At 39.4% G+C, this 22,398-nt stretch overlaps 1 protein-coding gene across 2 annotated transcripts in view; it reads right to left on the reverse strand.

The window, feature by feature from the left end:
- The window catches only part of Slc39a12 (solute carrier family 39 member 12), a 66,779-nt gene extending 62,026 nt beyond the window's left edge, over nt 1-4,753 (reverse strand). The window contains exons 1-2 of one of the 2 annotated variants that reach the window (XM_058572304.1): nt 4,646-4,753; nt 3,703-3,771 (exon numbers count right to left, since the gene is read on the reverse strand). Coding sequence is in view for 1 of the 2 variants with exons in the window: in XM_046423075.2 (XP_046279031.1) it covers nt 3,425-3,685 (261 nt within the window). In the remaining variant the exon portion in view is untranslated. Of the gene's footprint in view, nt 1-3,424; nt 3,772-4,645 lie in introns of both variants that reach the window. The other variant, XM_046423075.2, reaches the window with a different exon arrangement.
- Nucleotides 4,754-22,398: the final 17,645 nt, after the last annotated feature.

The raw sequence follows: 22,398 nt of genomic DNA on the forward strand, positions 1-22,398 counted from the left end.
GGGCTTCTAACATGCTAGGTGAGTGCTCTACCTCTGAGCCACAACCCCAGCCCTAGGGACAAGGATTTTCAATGTATCATCACTAGATTTGTTTTCATTGTTAAAGTTTTTAGCAGTTGACTGAATTGTGTTTGGGGAGGATGTTTAGCAAATTTTTGCAATTATTGCCACCCCATAGGCATCAAGATCTACTCTGTCCAAGGCTGCTGACTATAGTGAAGTGATTCTTTGTTAAAGAAGAATGGACCCATTCAGGAATAATCCAATGATTTTCCCTTAAATCTTGTCATGTGGAGGCATAAGTTTTAAAAGGAAAAACGCCCACACAGATTCTAGGAATTCATTTTGAAGACTTCATAAAGCAATAAACTTTGGCAAAAGATTGATTCAAATTCAAGCAGAGGCATCCTTACAAGCTAATAGGCTACCCTAACACTTGGTAATAATTGTTCATTACACCCTGAAGCCAAATCAGATTGCCTAGGTAGGTAATTCAGCTTCGCTTATTGATTATGCCAGGTGAGAACCTTGGTGACAAAAAGCAATATGATAATTTCCTTTTTTCTACATCAATAAGACAGCTGCCAAACCTACAGGATGAACTTAAGAGGTTTTAGCCCCATAGATGTTAAAAATTGGATTTTGATCCAATCCACTGTCCTCTCTTAAGTTCTTAGATTTTTGTGAGGTCTTGTTTGAGTATGAGGAATCTTTGTTTTTAGTGGACAATAATCAATGTTAATATACAAGAAGGAAATTTTATTTCTTCCTTTTCCTGCCAAAGGGCTGGATGGATGTCAGCTGATGGCAGACTGTGGCTCTCAATGGTCTGAACTAGTGGCTTTTCTGACTGACAAGAAGAAAGCCTTTACTGAGAAGAAAGAGTGAGGGTAAACTTGTTAAAGATGCAAGATAAAGCTCATAATTTTCTACATTTTATCCCATGAAAGTTATGACAAATGAGTGGGAGGGTAGTGCTGAGTGTGAAATAAATGAAAGACCTTTGTGTCTCAACTTAAAATGTGGCTGAGAATTGTCTGGAGAACTTGGTTAAAATCCTGAGCATCTGGCACAGCTGAGGGGACCTTGGGGGACAGGTAGGAAAAGCTTTCTGAAGAATGTTACTGTTCCAATGTCCCTGGACCAGGAAGGACCAGCTACATCAGCACAAGGTATAGGGAAGAGAAGGCAAAGAGGAAACTTGAGCTCCTGTGTCCAAGCTCATGCATGCACAGATGTCCCTGTGATCCCCAGAGATATCCCCAAGGAGAGACTCACTAGATCAGTCCTACTGATGAGGAAGCCGAGGATCAGCAGGTCCCAAAAGATAGAAGGTGCCAGAACCAGGCTCTTTTTCCTTTGCGAAACCATGTAGGGTCATGGTTCACATTAGTACTGAAGTAGAGTCACTTAATCTCTCATTAAGTCCAGTAAAGCTGTTTCTCATTAAAAAAGAAAGAAAAGAAAAAGCCAGGATCACATAAGAACTATCCAAAGACTACACAGGAATCGATTTATATTTAAATGCCCAATATTTTCAGAAACCTCGGGTTTCCTTTTAATTCTATGTTTACGTAGACTTACATTATTTTCCTCCTCACAAATTCAAGGCACCCACTTCCCTTATTTTTCCAGACATTGAGAGATATGAGCTCACTCCCTTACCCTCTCATTTGACCATAGAGTTTCTAGCATGAGCCCTGCCTACCAGAAAAGTCCCTGAGATAACCAGAGACTCAACAGCAAGCTGAAGCCCTGTGGTTTGAGACAGAACCTGGGTATTTATGAAATCAGGAGGACTCTACTTCCACTGGTTTCTCATGAATGACAGGGATACATTCCCTGGGCTCCTTGCTGACAGGGAAGGCAGGTGAGTGGAAGCTCACTGAGCAGGTGAAGCTGAGATTCACCTTGCTTCACTTCAGTTTTCTTCCAGAAAGGAAGAAATAGAGCATCAGAAAGAGGGTGAAATTATTATACTATTTCAAGGCCTGGAATGAAAATAATTCAAAGGAAAGCCAAATGGGTCAAATTCTTGATAATGTCACAGAAAACAATAAATGTGAAACAATCCCTTTTCCCCAGCCCCAAAAATGGAGAACAATTTTGCTTGTTTACATTCCCCCTAGCAAGACTATATTCAAGCAGCCTTAATAAGGCACTCCATGTCATTAAAGGAGAACATAGCACTGAAGCAAATTCTCAGAGGACATTCGTAACCCATGATTCCTGGGTACGTTTAGAGGCATGTCTTCTGTTGCTATGTATCCATGTACATAGTTATCATTAAAACAGAGCAGAGAAAGACTCGTATCTATGAGCAAGATCCCTTCTGTCACCAAAAAAAGAAAGAAAGAAAGAAAAAAGAAAACACTTGGCCATGAAATCCCTCCCCACCCCAGAACTATGTATGATTGAAAAGAAAATTCCAAAATTTAATTTGGAAGCAGTTATTTGCATCTGTTTCACTTATTTTTTCATTTAACTATATATTTGTAGGTTCTTCCCCCCAAAATCTCATGGGTCAGCAATATAATGATAAAGATCAATTTTGCTTGATTTTTCTTTGCAGTTATTTTAAGACACAGGGTTCTCACCTTATATACTGTTCTATCCCCCCTCTACCATGGCATCTACCCACCCCAATGGGATGAATTCTCAAGTCTCCAATGAGTGCATATTAAGGTAATCTGGAGAGATTTTTTTTTTTAATTCCATCCTGGGAAAGTTCAGTCTCCATCTGAGAAGGATAAGGTGCCAACATGGGTATCTGTGAAACCTGCCAGCAGATTCAGAAGTGCCCAGTCAGGGTAGGGATCCACTTTGTAGACTAGGAGAAAGCTGTGCTATGGACCTCAGAAGCCATGGATCTAATTTCAGGTCTACCTGTAGCATTTCTCTCCCTCAGCTCAGATTCATCATTATGAAGACAATTATCCAATTATGAACTTCCTACCATGAAAAATATTAGAAAACACCAATCAAAATCTAGAAAAAAGTACTCAAACATTGAACATTAGAAAAACATTAGACTGCTATAATTACACCACAGAAAACAAATAGCATCTATCTAACTAGTCACTGGCAAGTTGACTGCAAGCTCAGGAAAGGATTATAAAATAAGAAAGGACCAAAAGTTCATGCTCATAAATACCTCTAAACACACAGAAGGGTTCTCGAAAACATAAACATTACCATTTCAACAACAACAACAACAACAAATTCTCTATCTTTAAGTGTTCTCTGCAGAATGCTGAATGGTTTGTTGGATCCCAAGTCTGGATGTTATTTGACCACAGTGCATTGCCCACTTGGGTTTTAGAAGATCTGCATTTCCTTTTGCTTTGCTGAAGTAACTCACTCTAGCATCCATTACTCTCTTTGGAACACACCTTGGCACCTGACCCCATTGTATTTCACTAACCAGGTTACAATCTCCTCGTATTCCATTTGTCCTCCGGGGGCACCCCGTCTTCTCCAACAATGTTTTGATGAGGCTTCGTGAGTGGTTGAGGGGCGGGTGGTCACCAGCAGAGAGAACCTGTAGTACTTCTGCCAGTTGGCCTTGACTCCCAGTGCTGCTGCTGTCCTTGGTTGAGGGTTTGACTGTCTCAGTCAAGGGAATAAGGCTGAGTAGAAAGACCAATGGCACCCAAATTTCTGAATGTTTGGTCCACAAACACATTTCCACGCTTCCTTTACCTTGAATCTGTCTTAGGTAGGTGTGAGTGGGTGGCTGTTCACAGGATAAACTTGAGACCAGAAGAATTTCTGTGGTAAAGGGGGGAAATAAAGGCTTCAATTATTGTGCCTGCAACATGTTTGAAAGGATTCATTAATTGGGTGGCTAAGCTGATTTGCAATGACAAGCTGTTTTGGAACAACGGGAGGTCTGTAGGTAATTTTTATAACCCCAAACAGAGGCAGGAAACTACCATGACTGTAAACTTTCCAGCTACAGAAAAACAGCCAAGAAGCATGTCAGATTGCCCGTCTTGAAACCGCCAAACATTAGGAAGAGTAAATTGTCTCTTTTTCTGCAGGTGACACAAGTTACCAGACCTGGAAAGGAAACACCCTCCTCTAAGCTCATTGTAAAGAACCCCATGAAATTTTGATTGGGGTCTTCATCACTAAAGTAAGAGAATAAAAATAAAGGAAAAATAAATTCCATATATTGCCAATAAAATGTTGAGTTAGAAGTTTTCATACAAGGAGAAGTACTGGAGGAAAAAAATAGTAATGCTCATAAAATACTGGTCACTCTTTAGTTGATTAAGAATCAAGATTCTGGAGAATGAATTACTTAGAAAAACAAGATTTCAAGATATCAGAAGCCCTGATAAATCCACTCACTCAATTGTGATTAAAAGGATAGGAGATGACTTGTAAGCCAATCAGCTTTTGGAGAAAAAAACAAATCTCTTCAGTAGATTGTTTAAGGAATACAAAATGTTAACAGCAACTCATCTCAGATTCTGACCCAGAGATGAGCTAGTAATGACCTTGGGGTAGTAACAAAGATACTGGGAATACTTTTGAGGTTAAGGGAGCAGGGGTGGTTAAGAATCTTTCTTAAGGTTCTTATGTTAGCATTATTAAAATGACAGAGGATGATACAAACATTTCTAAACCCAGTGCTTACCTTAAGAAAGATAAACGATTATTTATCTGGAGCTCTGCAGGCTTTTAAATCTCAGAGAGCATTTCGTGGTTTCAAAGTCCCCTGTTTTTAAAATTCCTTGACTGTACACTGGGAGCCAGAGGGGATTATTTCAGCCCAGAGAAGTTTTCAGTTGCTATGGAGAGAGCTGCTCAGAGGGTAACAATGAAGGTGGGTAAAAGGAACTTTCTGTCTGGCAGGTTTTGGGGATAATCAAATAAATCTGGTTAATAAATGGGTCCTTTTTATATTAATATTTAACTAATTTTTTTTAAAAAAAAAAAGAATCATTTACAGTCGCTTGCCTTTCCAGGGACAGAATCTAGGTCCAAAAAAAAAAAAATCATGTTACAGAATAGAAAAGACTTTAGTGTTCAATCAAGATTTTCTTTTTTTTTTTCCAATTAATTCTATGATAACTATTTCATCCAGACTTAAACTAAGCAGTTATTGGAAAGATAGATTCTTTAGAACCTTATTTATCTCATAAGGTGTGGAAGTTTAAAATATCAAAGGCATTCATAAGTAGAAGTTTTCAAACAAAATTTGTGAAAGGAGTAATGTTGTTACCTGAGAATTAAGTTGAGGCAAATGGGGGAATTTTAATTAGCTTCCTAGATTAGGATCCCTGGGGTCTGTGGATCTTGTGACATTCAGGCCTTTGCAAAACGCAGCCTCTCAATAAATTATTAGTGGAAAAAAAATGACTTAGGGAATTAAAGTGGCAAAATTCATAGGAGGCAAAAGAAGTTAAAATCCAAGACTTCAAAGTAGATAGAGAACAAGCAAATAATACAGCTCACAGAAGCCCAACAGGGTGCAGAATTCGAGTCTGGGTAGGGGAAAAGGGGAGAACAAAATGGGGAAAATTGGTCTCATTGATCAGTGAATGAATGAACAAGGTAACAACAGGGTAAGAGAATCCCGAAAGAATGCTACTAACACTGATAAACATATGGAAGGCAAATATTTCCAGAAAATACCAGGCTTCTCTTTAACCCATCATAAATGACTGGGATTGATCTCAAGGGAAGGAACTTGGCCTCTGTCTCCTGAATTCCATGGTAAGGATTAACTGGAGTTAGAGTGTGGGATCATCAAACAAAGAAGCAAGGTTTGACCAGGTTAGACCAGAGTTAAGGCTTTCAAGATGAGGCTCCAACAGAGGCAGAATCAGGAGGAAGCAGGTTCCAAGCTTGAGGACAACTGGACCTAAGCTCCCAGTGGGATTTCTTTTGTCAACTGTTGCTACCCCACGGCAGGGACCACCCCAGCTTTGTTCAAGGCTTGGCCCTACCCTTTCTCTAAAACTTGGTCAAGAGGTTACCAAAGAGAAGTAGTCCAATACCTATTCAACAAATTAGCTTGTCCTCCAGGGTACCAGCAAGTACCTGCACTTTGCCCTGGTCCCTGTAATTACCCTCATAGCCTGGTTCAGCTCCAATGAGCAGATCCTTAAAATTGCTCCAGTCCCACTATATAGAACCTGCCCTGTGGCTGTAAGACTAGACCCAGATTGACACTGACCAGTGTCCCCAGGACAGTTGCCTTCTAGGACATTGTGACCTGCTTCCTCTTTCCCCTCTGGTAGTGTCCAGTCTGGAAGTCCCACGTGGTCTCAGATTCTGACTCATGGTTGTAGCTTAAACCCTTCATGTACAGCCTGCCTGCTTCCACGACAAACCTGAAATCTACCTTTCTTAACTGTTTTTATTTTCAATTCGAACCAACTTCTGGGAGTACCAAGTGTCCTATCTTAACTGTTTAAAGAAGAGCTGCTTTTGATTGAGGTATTGGGCTCACACCCCAGACTAGTCTCATCCTAGGCAGTGTTTGCTAATATGCAGACCTTCCCTAGTGCTATCACAGCAACACAGGGTGGAGACCTGCAGGGTCTGGCTGGTCATTCCTCCTTCACTTCCATTTTTTTTCTCTCTTCTTGTCCTGAGCATCAAACTTCTTCTTCCTGCTGATACAATGTACTTATATGTGTACCCCATCTTGACCCAGAAAGACTTTAAAGGGGCCCACCAGAATACATAATTTCATATATAATGTTTAATTTTGCAGGTATAGCACTATACAACTTGTGGGATCAATATTTACCTCTACAATAGATTTATATGTTTGTTACAATTTTCCAGCAGATGTTCTGAGGAAAGATAGCTTTTGCTAATTCACACATGTAAATACTTCGTGAAGGGGAAGGAAAGCTTCAGCCTACCCCCTGGGGGTCATCTCTGGCAGTTAAGATCAGATCTACCATCTATGAGCGACCTCTGCCCAGCTCCCCCCTCCCCCATTACCTTTATGCTGTCTTTATGCTATGACATTGATTTGCTCACTCTAAATAATACTGATGTTTATTAGCATTTATTATCTTGCATGCTTTGGCATTGTGCTATGTAACTTTACATTTTATAGTGTAATATCAATTAAACACAGTGAAATCCTCACTGTACAATCCAGAAATGCCCTGGGTCATACACCAACAGGTGCCACAAGAAATCCAGTCACATTTACATCCAGGTTGGTGCTTGTACTGCCAAGCAACAGATGCAATGTGATCCTGTGTTTTTATTTCTAGTCTCAGCTTCTTTTAACAAATCAATGTGGGGAACATACAGGTGACCCAGATGTGTGCCCATAATAAAGGAAATAATTTACATTTTGCTCCTTGCATTCCCCCTCCCCTAATTTTTTCAGCCCAAATAAAGAAGTAGAACTTCCAAACAAACAGAACCTTAGGCTCCCCCTGCTAGAACACCTGCCAACAGTACTTATCACCAGGCACTTGAATCAAACATCATTCCTCCTCTAAACTGTTTTCTCTGATTATAAACAGAGTTTTCAACTGAAAAGGCAGCTCCTACAGGGTTGGGACTATACATCTGTCTCTGTGACCCTGCCACAATTACCATTATTTCCACCATTTAGAAAATGTCAATTGTTTTAAATTCAACCCTTTGGGTTGTCTTTATTTAGAAGCTGACTGTAAACGTGATACAAGAAACAAGAACTATCAATTTTATGTACAACTCTCAAACAATATTTTTTCTTCTGATTAATAAAAGTCACATGTGATCACAAATAAAAACTGTAAAAGAAAAAGAAATACCCAAGAGTATAGGGTAGGAGGGAAGACAATCTGTTCATTAAAGATAAGAGATGATGTGTGATCTCTTGGTCTTTCCCTATTGTTTTATAGTGATTTGGATCACGTGTTTAATTTTGTGGTTCATTGTTACAATTCACTATATTGTGTCAGTCTGGTTGGGTATGACAATCGTCATTTCAAAAGTTCACCTTTCAGAGGAGGAGGATGGAATAAGATATGATCCAAGTTGCTCTGTGAGCCCCTGGTGGTCTAACCTTGACGCTCTGAATGAGACCAATAAACCCTTGTCTCCTTGAGATCATTCCATCAAGTTTTCTGTTGGTTTGAGCCAAATGCAAACAGTGGTACAGTTTGAGGCAACAATAAATCTTGTCATCTCTTTTTTTTGCTGTTTCTTGAAGTGACATTTTCAGGCAAAGAAGAGAGTTGCTGTGATCATGCATGGTGGGTGCTTAGTTTCATGTTCTGGCATTCTGAGCCCGTGTCTGTGTGAACAAGGTCTGTACTGTTTTTGTGCATCATGAGTTGACACAGATTGGCTCACTCAAAACAAGACGTGCAGCTCATTTCATTTTCTGTGCATCCGGAGGCAAGGAAAACTCCCCAGGCTCCTCTGCTTTAGGGTCTGTCAAAAGGTCACAATGTCACAATGCAGGTGTCAGCAAGGGTTGGAGTCCCTTTAGAAGGTCTCTGTGTGTTGGTCAGCCTTATATTGCTGCGATAAAAATACCCGACAAGAACAATTTGGAAGAGGCAGAGTTTATTTTGGTTTCACAGTTTCTTTTTTTTTTATTGGTTGTTCAAAACATTACAAAGCTCTTGACATATCATATTTCATACATTAGATTCAAGTGGGTTATGAACTCCCATTTTTACCCCAATTACAGATTGCAGAATCACATCGGTTACACATCCACATTTTTACATGATGCCATATTAGTGACTGCTGTATTCTGCTACCTTTCCTATCCTCTATTATCCCCCCTCCCCTCCCCTCCCATCTTCTCTCTCTACCCCATCTACTACAATTCATTTCTCTCCTTGTTTTTTTCCCCATTCCCCTCACAACCTCTTATATGTAGTTTTGTGTAACAATGAAGGTCTCCTTCCATTTCCATGCAATTTCCCTTTTCTCTCCCTTTCCCTCCCACCTCATGTCTCTGTTTAATGTTAGTCTTTTCCTCCTGCTCTTCCTCCCTGCTCTGTTCTTAGTTGCTCTCGTTATATCAAAGAAGACATTTGGCATTTGTTTTTTAGGGATTGGCTAACTTCACTTAGCATAATCTGCTCTAATGCCATCAATTTCCCTGCAAATTCCATGATTTTGTCATTTTTTAGTGCTGCGTAATACTCCATTGTGTATAAATGCCACGTTTTTTTATCCATTCATCTATTGAAGGGCATCTGGGTTGGTTCCACAGTCTAGCTATTGTGAATTGTGCTGCTATGAACATCAATGTCGCAGTATCCCTGTAGTACGCTCTTTTAAGGTCTTCAGGGAATAGTCCGAGAAGGGCAATAGCTGGGTCAAATAGTGGTTCCATTCCCAGCTTTCCCAGGAATCTCCATACTGCTTTCCAAATTGGCTGCACCAATTTGCAGTCCCACCAGCAATGTATAAGAGTACCCTTTTCCCCACATCCTCGCCAGCACTTGTTGTTGTTTGACTTCAAAATGGCTGCCAATCTTACTGGAGTGAGATGGTATCTTAGGGTGGTTTTGATTTGCATTTCTCTGACTGCTAGAGATGGTGAGCATTTTTTCATGTACTTGTTGATTGATTGTATGTCCTCCTCTGAGAGGTGTCTGTTCAGGTCTTTGGCCCATTTGTTGATTGGGTTATTTGTTTTCTTATTGTTTAATTTTTTTAGTTCTTTGTATACTCTGGATATTAGGGCTCTATCTGAAGTGTGAGGAGTAAAAATTTGTTCCCAGGGTGTAGGCTCCCTATTTACCTCCCTTATTGTTTGTCTTTCTGAGAAAAAACTTTTTAGTTTGAGTAAGTCCCATTTGTTGATTCTAGTTATTAACTCTTGTGCTATGGGTGTCCCATTAAGGAATTTGGAGCCCGACCCAACAATATGTAGATCGTAGCCAACTTTTTCTTCTATCAGGCGCAGAGTCTCTGATTTGATATCAAGCTCTTTGATCCATTTTGAGTTAACTTTTGTGCATGGCGAGAGAAAGGGATTCAGTTTCATTTTGTTGCATATGGATTTCCAGTTTTCCCAGCACCATTTGTTGAAGATGCTATCCTTTCTCCATTGCATGCTTTTAGCCCCTTTATCAAATATAAGATAGTTGTAATTTTGTGGATTGGTCTCTGTGTCCTCTATTCTGTACCATTGGTCCACCCGCCTGTTTTGGTACCAGTACCATGCTGTTTTTGTTACTATTGCTCTGTAGTATAGTTTGAAGTCTGGTATCGCTATACCGCCTGATTCGCACTTCCTGCTTAGAATTGCTTTTGCTATTCTGGGTCTTTTATTTTTCCATATGAATTTCATGATTGCTTTATCCATTTCTACAAGAAATGCCGTTGGGATTTTGATTGGCATTGCATTAAACCTATAGAGAACTTTTGGTAATATCGCCATTTTGATGATGTTAGTTCTGCCTATCCATGAACAGGGTATATTTTTCCATCTTCTAAGATCTTCTTCTAACTCTCTCTTTAGGGTTCTGTAGTTTTCATTGTATAAATCTTTCACCTCTTTTGTTAGGTTGATTCCCAAGTATTTTTTTTTTTTGAGGATATTGTGAATGGGGTGGTTGTCCTCATTTCCATTTCAGAAGATTTGTCACTGATATACAGGAATGTCTTTGATTTATGTGTGTTGATTTTATATCCTGCCACTTTGCTGAATTCATTCATTAACTCTAGTAGTTTCTTTGTAGGCCCTTTTGGGTCTGTTAGATATAGTATCATATCATCCGCAAATAGTGATAATTTAAGTTCTTCTTTTCCTATTTTTATGCCTTTAATTTCTTTCGTCTGTCTAATTGCTCTGGCCAGTGTTTCGAGAACTATATTGAATAGAAGTGGTGATAGAGGGCATCCCTGTCTTGTTCCAGATTTTAGAGGGAATGCCTTCAGTTTTCCTCCATTCAGAATAATGCTAGCCTGAGGCTTAGCATATATAGCTTTTACGATGTTGAGGTAAGATCCTGTTATCCCTAGTTTTTCTAGTATTTTGAACATAAAGCGATGTTGTACTTTGTCGAATGCTTTTTCTGCATCTATCGAGATGATCATGTGGTTCTTATCTTTAAGTCTATTGATGTGGTGAATAACATTTATTGATTTCCGTATATTGAACCAGCCTTGCATCCCAGGGATGAATCCTACTTGATCATGGTGCACTATTTTTTTGATATGCTTTTGTATTCAATTCGCCAGGATTTTATTGAGGATTTTTGCATCTATGTTCATTAGAGATATTGGTGTGTAGTTTTCTTTCTTTGAAGTGTCTTTGTCTGGTTTCGGGATCAGGGTGATGTTGGCCTCATAGAATGAATTTGGAAGATCTCCTTATTTTTCTATTTCTTGAAATAACTTGAAAAGTATTGGTATTAATTCTTCTTTGAAGGTTTTGTTAAACTTCGCTGTATATCCATCCGGTCCAGGGCTTTTCTTGGTTGGTAGTCTTTTGATGGCTTCTTCCATTTCCTCCTTTGTTATTGGTCTGTTTAAATTGTGTGTATCTTCCTGACTCAATCTGGGCAAATCATATGACTTAAGAAATTTATCAATATCTTCACCATCTTCTATTTTATTGGAATATAGGGTTTCAAAATAATTTCTAATTATCGTCTGTATTTCTGTAGTGTCCGTTGTGATATTGCCTTTTTCATCCCGTATGTTGGTAATTTGAGTTCTCTCTCTTCTTCTCTTCATTAGCATGGCTAAGGGTCTGTCGATCTTATTTATTTTTTCGAAGAACCAACTTTCAGTTTTATCAGTTTTTTTCAATGGTTTTTTTTTTGTTTCAATTTCATTGATTTCCGCTCTGATTTTAATTATTTCTTGCCTTCCACTACATTTGCTGTTGTTTTGCTCTTCCTTTTCTAGAGTTTTGAGATGAAGTGTGAGTTCATTTATTTGTTGGTTTTTTCTTTTATTGAGGAATGAACTCCAGGCAATGAATTTCCCTCTTAAAACTGCCTTCATTGTGTCCCATAGATTCTGATATGTTATATCTGTATTTTCATTTATCTCTAAGAATTTTTTGATTTCCTCCTTTATGTCTTCTGTAACCCATTGATCATTCAGTAACATATTGTTCATTTTCCAGGTGATGCAGGATTTTTCCTTCCTTCTTTTATCATTGATTTCCAGTTTCATTCCATTATGATCAGATAAGATGCATGGTATTATCTCCACACCTGTATATTTACTAAGAGTTGTCCTATGGCATAATATATGGTCTATCTTTGAGAAGTATCCATGTGCTGCTGAGAAGAATGTGTATCCACTTGATGATGGTTGATATATTCTATATATGTCGGTTAAGTCTAGGTTATTAATTGTGTTATTGAGTTCTATAGTTTCTTTATTCAGCTTTTGTCTGGTGGATCTGTCCAATGGAGAGAGCGGTGTGTTGAAGTCACTGATAATTATTGTGTTGTGGTCTATTTGACTCTTGAACTTGAGGAGAGTTTGTTTTATGAATGTTGCAGCACCATTGTTTGGTGCATACATATTGATAATTGTTATGTCTTGTTGGTGGATGGTTCCTTTTAACAGTATATAGTGGCCTTCTTTATCCCTTTTGATTAACTTAGGTTTGAAGTTGATTTTATTCGATATGAGTATGGCCACTCCTGCTTGCTTCCGAGGACCATGTGAGTGGTATGATTTTTCCCAGCCTTTCACTTTCAACCTGTGTATGTCTTTTCCTATCATATGAGTCTCCTGAAGGCAGCATATTGTTGGATTTGTTTTTTTAATCCAGGTTACTAGCCTTTGTCTCTTGATTGGTGAATTTAAGCCATTAATGTTTAAGGTTACTATTGATATATTGTTTGTACTTCCAGTCATGCTTATTTATTTATTTATTTTAATAAGGCTCGTTTTTCCTTTTTGGTTATATTTTTTGTTCTTCCCTTTACTGAGTTACCTCCCACTGTTAGTTTTGGGTGCTGTTTTTCAATTCCTCTTCTTGTAGTGTTTTGCTCAAGATGCCTTGCAGTGCTGGTTTTCTGGCTGCGAATTCTTTTAACTTTTGTTTATCATGAAATATTTTAATTTCATTGTCAAATCTGAAGCTTAATTTTGCTGGATACAGTATTCTTGGTTGGAATCCATTATTTTTCAGCGTTTGAAATACGTTGTTCCAGGATCTTCTTGCTTTCAACGTCTGTGATGAAAAACCAGCCGTTAACCTAATTGGTTTACCCCTGAATGTAATCTGCCTTCTTTCTCTCGTAGCTTTTAATATTCTCTCCTTGTTCTGTATGTTGGATATCTTCATAATTATGTGTCTTGGAGTTGGTCTATTATGGTTTTGTATGTTTGGGGTCCTGTAGGCTTCTAGGATTTGGCAATCCATTCCATCTTTCATATCTGGGAAGTTTTATAGGATTATTTCATTCAATAGATTGTTCATTCCTTTGGTTTGAACCTCTATACCTTCTTCTATCCCGATGACTCTCAAGTTTGTTTTTTTTATAACATCCCATATCTCTTGGATAGATTGCTGGTGATTTTTTAGCATCCTTTCTGTGTTGACTATATTCTTTTCAAGTTGATACACTTTGTCTTCATTATCTGATGTTCTGACTTCTATTTGATCTAGTCTATTTGTAATATTCTCGTTTGAGTTTTTAATTTGGTTTATAGTTTCCTGCATTTCTAGGATTACTGTTTGATTTTTTTAAAAATCTCTATCTCCTGGTATACCTCGTTCTTTGCCATTTGAATTTGCCTATTTAATTCGTTTTCAAAGTATACTTTCATTGTTTGGACTTGCTGTCTAAAGTCTTCTCTAAGATTCCGTTCCATCTGAGTTAGGTATGCCTTGAGTTCTTTCTCTGTCCATTTTTCTGAAGCCTCTAGGTTCTCCTATGAATTTAAGTTGTCCTGTATTGTTTGTAATCATTTTTTTCCCTTGTTTTTTAATGGTGCTCACATTGCTTTCCAACTCTGTTTGACTGCTGTGTTTCTGTTTTCTTCTTTAAATTTGTTTTGGTTTTTATAGTTCCAATATCTCTCCTTTGTGTTGGGAGACAATGTTTAGAGATGTTGGATTTAATTGTGATTTAAGGTAAATTCATTAGTTTCATTAGAGGCCTATAGATTTTGATGGCATATGGAGAATTGAGGTTTGAACTTAGGATTTTATGTTGAGGTCGGGCGCTTTGATGGTATGGGGGTTAGTATATGTTAGCTTCTTTGGGGGGTTGCTCAAATGCAGGCGGATATTAACAAGAGAATAGACAGGAGTACTTGGGGGTAGTTAAGGGCTTAGGGGGTAGTTAAGGTAGTATTCATCTATTTGCATTTAGTATTTTGTATGTAATCTGGGTGGTCATGCCTAAGAGGAAAGATGGGGAAAAGGTAAGGAAGCAAACCAAGAAAGAGAGAGGGAGAGAGGAAAGAAAGGGAAAAGAATAGAAAAGAAAAGGAAATGATAATAAAAAAAGTAATAATAAAATGCAGTAAAATAGAAATTACATTTAAAAAAAAATAGTATAATTGTAGAAAAGAAAAAAAATTAAAATTAAAAAAACTAAAAAAAAAATTAAAAGAAAAAAGGGACACTGTTAGGCTTCTATTTTCTTCGCTTCCAGTAGGTGGTGCTGTGCCTTCTGGACCAAGATTTTTCCCTCAGGCTGTAGGAAACAATCCGTGTGAGGCCGCTCCCTCCTCCCCCCACTGGTGTCTCTCAAAACCTGTTAGCTTAGGTTAATTCCTGTTTCTAGTCCCCTGGCTTCTCCTGTCAGCCAGGTCTATCCCCGTGTGATACCTCTCGGCAGTTCAAACTATACTCTGTGCCTGCAGTTTCCTGGACGTGGAGCGCGGCTTTTGGGAACCGGCACCTTATTGTTTTTATTCCCTCCGCTAGCCCCTCCTCCTAGAGCTGGCAAAACAGGTTTTGTTTTTGCCGCTGGTAGGAGGCAGGAGTTGGGGGTCAGGTGCCTTTGCCTTTCCCCCACACCTCTATTCACGCTCACTCTATTAATCACGCCCCTGGAAAGCCGGGGAGAGATTTTATGTGATTTCCCCACTGTATGGAAGATGGTCTTAATGTCACAGACCTGTTCTATCACTGAATGAGCTGCGATCAGTTGAAAACTGGCGATGGTGACATCAGCTCTCCAAGATGGTGGCCGCTGGCTTCCTCGGTGGTCTGACCGGTGTGGAGGACAGAACTGGACCGCTTCCTTCCCCTGTCTCAAACCCAGAATTCAGCACTGAGCACAGTGAGGGTACAGCCGGCAGGAGCCCGCAGAGTCAGCAGCACCGTATCTCTGCGTTGCTAGCTCGCCTTTTCCCGGCGCGCGCCGCAGTCTCTAGCAGCAGGGCGAGCCACTGAGTAAGCAGCTTGAATCTCTGGGTGGACAAATCGCTCTCGGTTGAGCCCCAGTAACCGATCCTCAGGCGATGGAAATCCTTCCTCTAGGTTTTGGTGCACCCCAATTTTGCTGAAATTCCTAACAAGATAGCTTGTGGCCGTTCTAATTCATCATTCACCCGCACAGTGACGAGGTACACGGGGGTGATGCACTCCATTCGCCGCCATCTTCCGAGTCCTGGTTTCACAGTTTCAGAGTTTTCCGTCCATGGTCAGTGGACTCCACCACGGCTCTGAGCCTGAGGTGAGACAGAACCTTAGGATGGAACATGTGGCAGAGGAATCTTCTCAGATCATCGCAGCTGGGAAGCAGAGAGAGAGAGAGCAAGACAGAGACAGAAAGAAAAAGTAAGCACACAAGACTCGAAGGACGAAACAAACCCCAAAGTCACACACCCAGTGACCTACTTCCTCTCAGCTACACCTGACCTGCCTACAGTTACCACCCAGCACAGGACTCCATTCAAATTATTCATCCATCAAATGGATTAATCCCCGGATCAGGTCACAGGTCTCATCATCTAAGCATTTACTTCTGAACACCCTGCATTGTCTCACAGATGAGCTTCCAGGGGATACCTCATATCCAAACCACAGTAGTCCGACTGGGCAAGGATCCCCTTTTGAGTTCCTGGGGTTGTTGGCAAGCTGATGGAATCTAACATGACACAGTGACGTCCCTGATTTTACTTGTTAGACGTGAACCCCACCAATACTCAAGGAGATGGGATGCCACCAGGGCATGAATATCAGGGGGTAAGACATCACTGAGAGCCCTATGGTACCAAAGGTAGAAGGGCAGGGAATTATGAGTTGTCATATTACAACATCATAAAGACTGTCATCTGTACTCTTTTCAGGGGAACATGTAGCTGCTCACATTTTCTTCATCACTTAACCACTCCAAATTTACTTGTGTTAAAGGCCCCATGGATTAACTATAAATAATAAATAAATGCAGTATATATAACCAACATTTAATATTTATTCAGAATCTTGAATACTAATGTAAAATATTGGGAATTTTCTTTAGTATTTTTTAATTTGCTGGATCCTAAAATTAAGAACGCTTTATAGTTTGAGATTTAAGGATATTAAAGAATATAACCATTGCTATGGTTTGGATGTGGTTTGTCCCCTAAGAGTTTGTTGTTAGAAGCTTGGTCCTGAGGGTGGTAGTTGAAGGGACATGTTGTGAAACCTTTAAGAAGTGGGGCCCCCTCAGAGGTCCTTAGGACAGAGAGAGCTGCTTTGGAAGAGATTGAGGGAGCCTTCTTAGGACCCCAGAGTTTTAAGAGTGAGCCTAACTACTAAATCACCTTTGGGCTTTCCAATTTGAGATGTGATTGCTTCCTCTTACATGTGATCTTACCATTGTGATGCTAGCCACTGGTAGGCCCTCACAGAAGATTGAAACAGTGAAACCTCTCTGATCTTGGGCTTTGAACCCCCAGAACTATGAGCTAAATAAACCTTTTTATCTATATAAAGTTAGCCTGCCTCATATATTTTGTTATAGTAATGAAAACAGACTGATATATCCAAACATGTTTTTTATTCCACAAACCAAAATTATAACCATCTTCAGAAAGTTTCTAGAAAAACAGAAGGACTCTATTTAATGCTTTATTCTTCTTTTTAAGATTGTTTTAGTACCTGATTGATAAACATATCAAAAATATATCTCTTGCTAAAATTTCTCTTTTGAATAACCTTTACACTAATGACAATAAAAAAAAAAAACTTTGAACTCAAATATTGCCAAGAAAGAACGGTTTAACATTATTTGTACTGCTTAAACTATTGGCATTGATAAGCATTCTACCAAATAACTGTTCAATGTTTATTAGTCAGTGAATATTTTACTCTCAGTATAAAAAGAAATATTTCCAATATTTGTGTAGTCTATATAACTTTTAAGCTTTTATATTTAGTGTTATATAAGGACTAAAATATATTCAAGGCAAAAATATTGTATCTCATAAACTATTCATGTACTTGTCCTCTAATGAATCAAATATATAGGGTTTTCCTTCTATGTTTTATTCTTCCCAGGTTTTCTATACAAAAATGTACAATTTCTCATAGCCAAAGAAAAATATATTTTTAAACACTGATTGGACTAAACCTATGAGTTTTCTTTGTTCTAGATTATTCTAGCATTAAAACTATTCAAAAAAGTTCTTAGAAAGCACGCTAATCTATAAACCTGAAAAGAGTGGTCATTGTGTTTTGGAATTTATTTTATATTGTTTGTGGAGCTGAGGGTCCTCCTTTGAAACAGAATTTTAAAATCACGAGCCTTAAATTGGGCTATGGCTACAATGGAATCCGACAAAAAAGAATACCTGCTGCAAGTCGGACTCATGAAGGGACCTCTCATTCTTCCTCTTTTCATTTTCAAAATAGAAGTGCATCTGTCCTTGTGATATTTTAGTGTTTTGCACATCTATGTGCTCAGTGAAGCACACCCAATTATTGTCCAAGCTCTATAGTGTCATTCTAGAAGAATATCCCTCTCTGGTTCCTGTCCCTTGGCTGCTTCTCCAAAGCCACTTTCCTTTGGCTTCCAGGATACTGCACTTTTCCAATTCTGGCCTTCATGCTATTATCCCAGACCACAATGGTCCTTTTTCCACTCTATGTTTTAAGACCCAGCTTAAATACAACTTCCTTTTGAAAGCCTCCCATGATTCCCCCTGGTGGTTCCATCATATATGTCCCCTAATACGTTGTTTTTATGGTAATTAATATATTTACACCTGTTCTTGCCCATTAATGGGACATGGGTCTTGATCATCTTTGTATCCTGAGCATCTAGTACTGTTTTGACAACCTTGGTGAGCAGTCCACTGTAACATAGCCACTTAGATGTAGTTACATTACTCCATTTGAAAAAAATAAATGGATACAAATCAACCTTTTGGGAATCTACAAGAAAGGGAGAATCAGAGGATGGTTATGAATGAATAGAATATCTATTATTGGAGGAAGAGCAGGAATTGGCAGCAGAAGGTGCCAGTTTAGTGACGATGAAAGGATGACAGTGCCCTTGAGTTCTGGCAGAGGTAAAAAAATTGCACTAGGGGGGCTGGGGATGTGGCTCAAGCGGTAGCGCACTCGCCTGGTGTGCGTGCGGCCCGCGTTCGATCCTCAGCACCACATACCAACAAAGATGTTGTGTCCACCGAGAACTAAAAATAAATAAATAAATAAATAAATAAATTTAAAAAAAAAATTGCACTAGGGAACCTCAGGTCAGTTCACCAACTTTCCCACTTCAGTGGTATGTCACTGAGGAAGTAGAACTTGCTTTACCATCACTTAGCTCAACCCATCTCTCCAGTATTGAGAAAACCATTACTTTTCCAAATGGCTATGACTGTTAATAAGTACAGAGATATTGACAGGAAATCAGTAGTAAATGTGTGTGTGTGAAAAATATGGCTTCTCTTTATTTCCTTTTATCAACTTCAGTCTAACTGTGAGCCTCCATGGAGGCTGGTTGGAGAGAAATTCCATCCTAAGGTAGAACCAGAGTCCCAGGTCAGACACTAGGGAAGCCCTGAATACAGGCTGCACTCTGGTGATTGCTAAGAAGCCTCTCATTCTCATTCCTGTGTCTGCTTTAGTTCACTGACCTGTTATTTCCACTCTGCATGTGGGGGCTCAGAATCTTTACTGAGGCTAGAAACCTCTTTGTCTGATTTCGGGTCCCCTGCCTGCCTCTGAGGCTTGGTTATCCAGGACACTGCTTCAGTAGTGTGGGTTACTTTCTGGTCCCCAGAGGACCCCATGCCCTTGTCAGTGACATATCACTTATTCCTCTCCTTTCTCTCAAAAGTGCTTTCTTCTCTCCTCTCCTCTCCAAGGACCCCTGGCATCTTTTTGATGAAAATTGGCTCTTATAAAAGATAGAAGGAGCCTCTGATACCAATCAGTTCTGCCTTCTTTGGGCAAAAGCTCCGGAGGCAAAAGAACACGAAGATTCTAGCTACTGGCTTAGAATATGGAAGAAAACATAGATTTTTAAATTTTTTAAAAATCCCACAATGGTTAATGTTAGGGAATGAAAGTTGTCCTCACCATTTGCTGGAGAAATGGGCTCCTTTATTTATTTATTTTTTGAGAAATTATTTCTAAGAAATCTTTAATTTAATAAGTAATAATTTGGTTAAGTGAGCACATATTTTGAGCCTGGTATGTGGAAATTATTACTATAGTTTGTGTGAAAAACAAAGGTCTATACTATCAAGGCTGTTCTGGGTCTTGTGGGAGATCACAAACCATCCCCAAATAACCCTAATATGAAAGAGCTGTGGATACAGTGTGGGGGACTAATTGCTTAAGTCTGACTAACTAGAGAGCTTAGTACTTCATGCTAATGGACTGGATCCAATGAGAAAAATAATTCCATCCGGGGATTTCCTTTTTAATTAAGATCCACGAGGATTCTTTTTAAATCCGATGATGTTGAAATTAGAAGGGAGACCAGCAGAGTAGAGGAAGGGGAAGAGGGAAAGAGAGGTACCAGAAAGTGAAATTGACCAAATTATGTTATATGCATGTATAAATATATCATAATGTATACCACTTTATATATAATTATAAGGCACCTATTAAAATTAATTTTTAAAAAATCTGATGTTGAAAAATGACACAATAAAAACAAGTGCATAATGAGTTACCTACACTGATGAAATTTTTGCTGCCTCTTTCTAGTCAACATCATGACTTTTTCTTCTTGAAAAGAGAAAGGATTCTTTAGGAATAATGAAATTAATTTCACAAGTCTTTTTATTATCTTCATCTCTTTATACACTTCATCAGAATAACTTGGGCTGGGGATGTGGCTCAAGCGGTAGCGTGCTCGCCTGGCATGCGTGCGGCCCGGGTTCGATCCTCAGCACCACATACAAACGAAGATGTTGTGTCTGCTGAAAACTAAAATAAATTAAAAAAAAAAGAATAACTTATAAAACACCACTTGGTTTAGACCTACAGATTGAAAAAGAAGGGTTCCTAAGGCTTTCAAGCACACCAACTCCAGCCCTATGTGTAAATGTTGTTCCAATGACTCCATCATCTTTCGAGATGTGATCTGTTAATACAGTGTTCTGTTAGGTGTAGTCCTACTTGGAGCTTTTAAAGCTGAATGTGCAAATGGGAATGAAACGGACCACCAAGGGAAAAGCTGCCTCTCGAGTTCCATTCAGAAACTCTACGACATAGGGGAGGTATTGCTCCATATATCTGTGCTCTCTGGGATCTCAAGCATCTTCTTATACTCTGCCAACACAGTGGTGGGTGTAATTTCAACACTATTTCTATTATTGATAGTTAGCATAATATCTTGAAAGTTGTAAGGTATCCATGTGACATTGGTCCTTCTGCTCCATGTTCAAGGCAGGTGCCATGTATAGTATTGACTCATAGTCTTGGCATTGATCCCTGATGTCTTAGAGATGATCTCTAAGCCTTGGGGTGATAGCAATGACCATCCCTGGGTCTGTGATTTGGGTTCCAAATCACAACCATGTGGACATGGTATCATTTTCTGTGCTAACTACAGAATGGCCTGCTAGAGTCATTAGGGTGATACTCTTTGCAAATGTGTCAAATGTTTCTGGAGTTTGATGTTATCATCATGTATATTTAGGAGGACAGAGTATATTTGACCACATGCCCTTGGCTGGGCCCTGGCAACAGCTTTGAAGCTCAAAACTTACATTCTTATCCGTATTCGGTTTGGGCTGTTTCCATTTTACAGCTTGATGCTTCAATATCAGATACAGGGGAAATTGAAATTTCATTGGTTGAAAAGAACAAAGTCAGAGCTAAAAAGAAGTGCATGAGTTACAGATGTTGTTAGCGGCCCAGGTGTTTTGCCTATTATAATTCTTGAAATACCACATTTTTCTTTAGTCGCGTGTGTGTGTGTGTGTGTGTGTGTGTGTTCCTTAGAATGGGTGGCAGTACCAAAGTACTTTTGTTAGGCAGAGAATAAAAATTGTTGGAGAAAGATGGACTGTGGCTCTTTCCACTAAGAGCACTTTCATGGTCCCTGGGCTATTTTTTTGGTTTTTGTCTTAGCCTATGTTGGCAGGTATACCCTCTTGGCTAACTCATCCTGTTTCTTGTGAGGGAACAAGTGTTTTGTAAGCAGTTCTGTGATATCCTGAGGCTTGGCACTATGGACTATGCCTGGTTGAAGACCATCCAAAAGAACACAGTGGCTTGGACACTGCAAGGATCAACATCAGGAAGGGTTACCTGATACTGCCTGCCTCTCCACGCTTGTTCTGCCCACGTGGAAAATCCGGAGATTTTGCTGCCTTTTAGAGAAGGAATCTGGCTTTTGAGCAAGAACAATAGAGAAGCAAAAATAAGCACAAGAACTATACACATCCTTAGGGGAAGCTCAGAGGAAAGCCATGGTTTCAGAAGCACCCGTTGGCTGAGACTCCTCAGAAATCATGCCAGATTCTTTTCTGCTTGGCAGTGGGATTCAAGTCAGTTGCTCAGGCTCGAGTCCCAACCGGGACTGTTTTCTTCATGTTCTGCATGTTTGGCTGTGTGTCTACCCTGGATGGGGCATGGCCCTGCATGGAGTGAAGATCAGAGACCCAGTACCTACTTTGTAATAGATGTATTATTACAGGTTCCTGAGACTGGTAACAGGTGCATCCAGCCAGGCTGCCATCCATGGGGCTCACAGCAGAGATAGCCGGGTACATACAATATGGGAACAGACTCTTCCCACAGAAGCATTTGTTGAATGATCCCTCTCTCGTTATAGCCTACAGGCACAGGCAGCAAGAGACCCTAGAGAATCCTGGCATGGCCCCATCAAATCAGAATTTCTTATAAGACAAACAAAAAAGGCACAGAAACTAACAAAAAAAAAAACCCACAAAAACAAAAGTGTGGCCCGTCTCTTAGCTCAGAACTTTTCTGATGGAATCAAACCTTGCTATTGCGACAAATCATCATATTCAGAGAAGAAGATTCCTACAGATTATCACCACATACCCTCCCTT

Source organism: Marmota monax, unplaced genomic scaffold, assembly GCF_021218885.2.
Source record: "Marmota monax isolate L192 unplaced genomic scaffold, Marmota_monax_Labrador192_F-V1.1 WCK01_AAM20220418_F8-fsc00098, whole genome shotgun sequence".
NCBI lineage: Eukaryota > Metazoa > Chordata > Mammalia > Rodentia > Sciuridae > Marmota > Marmota monax.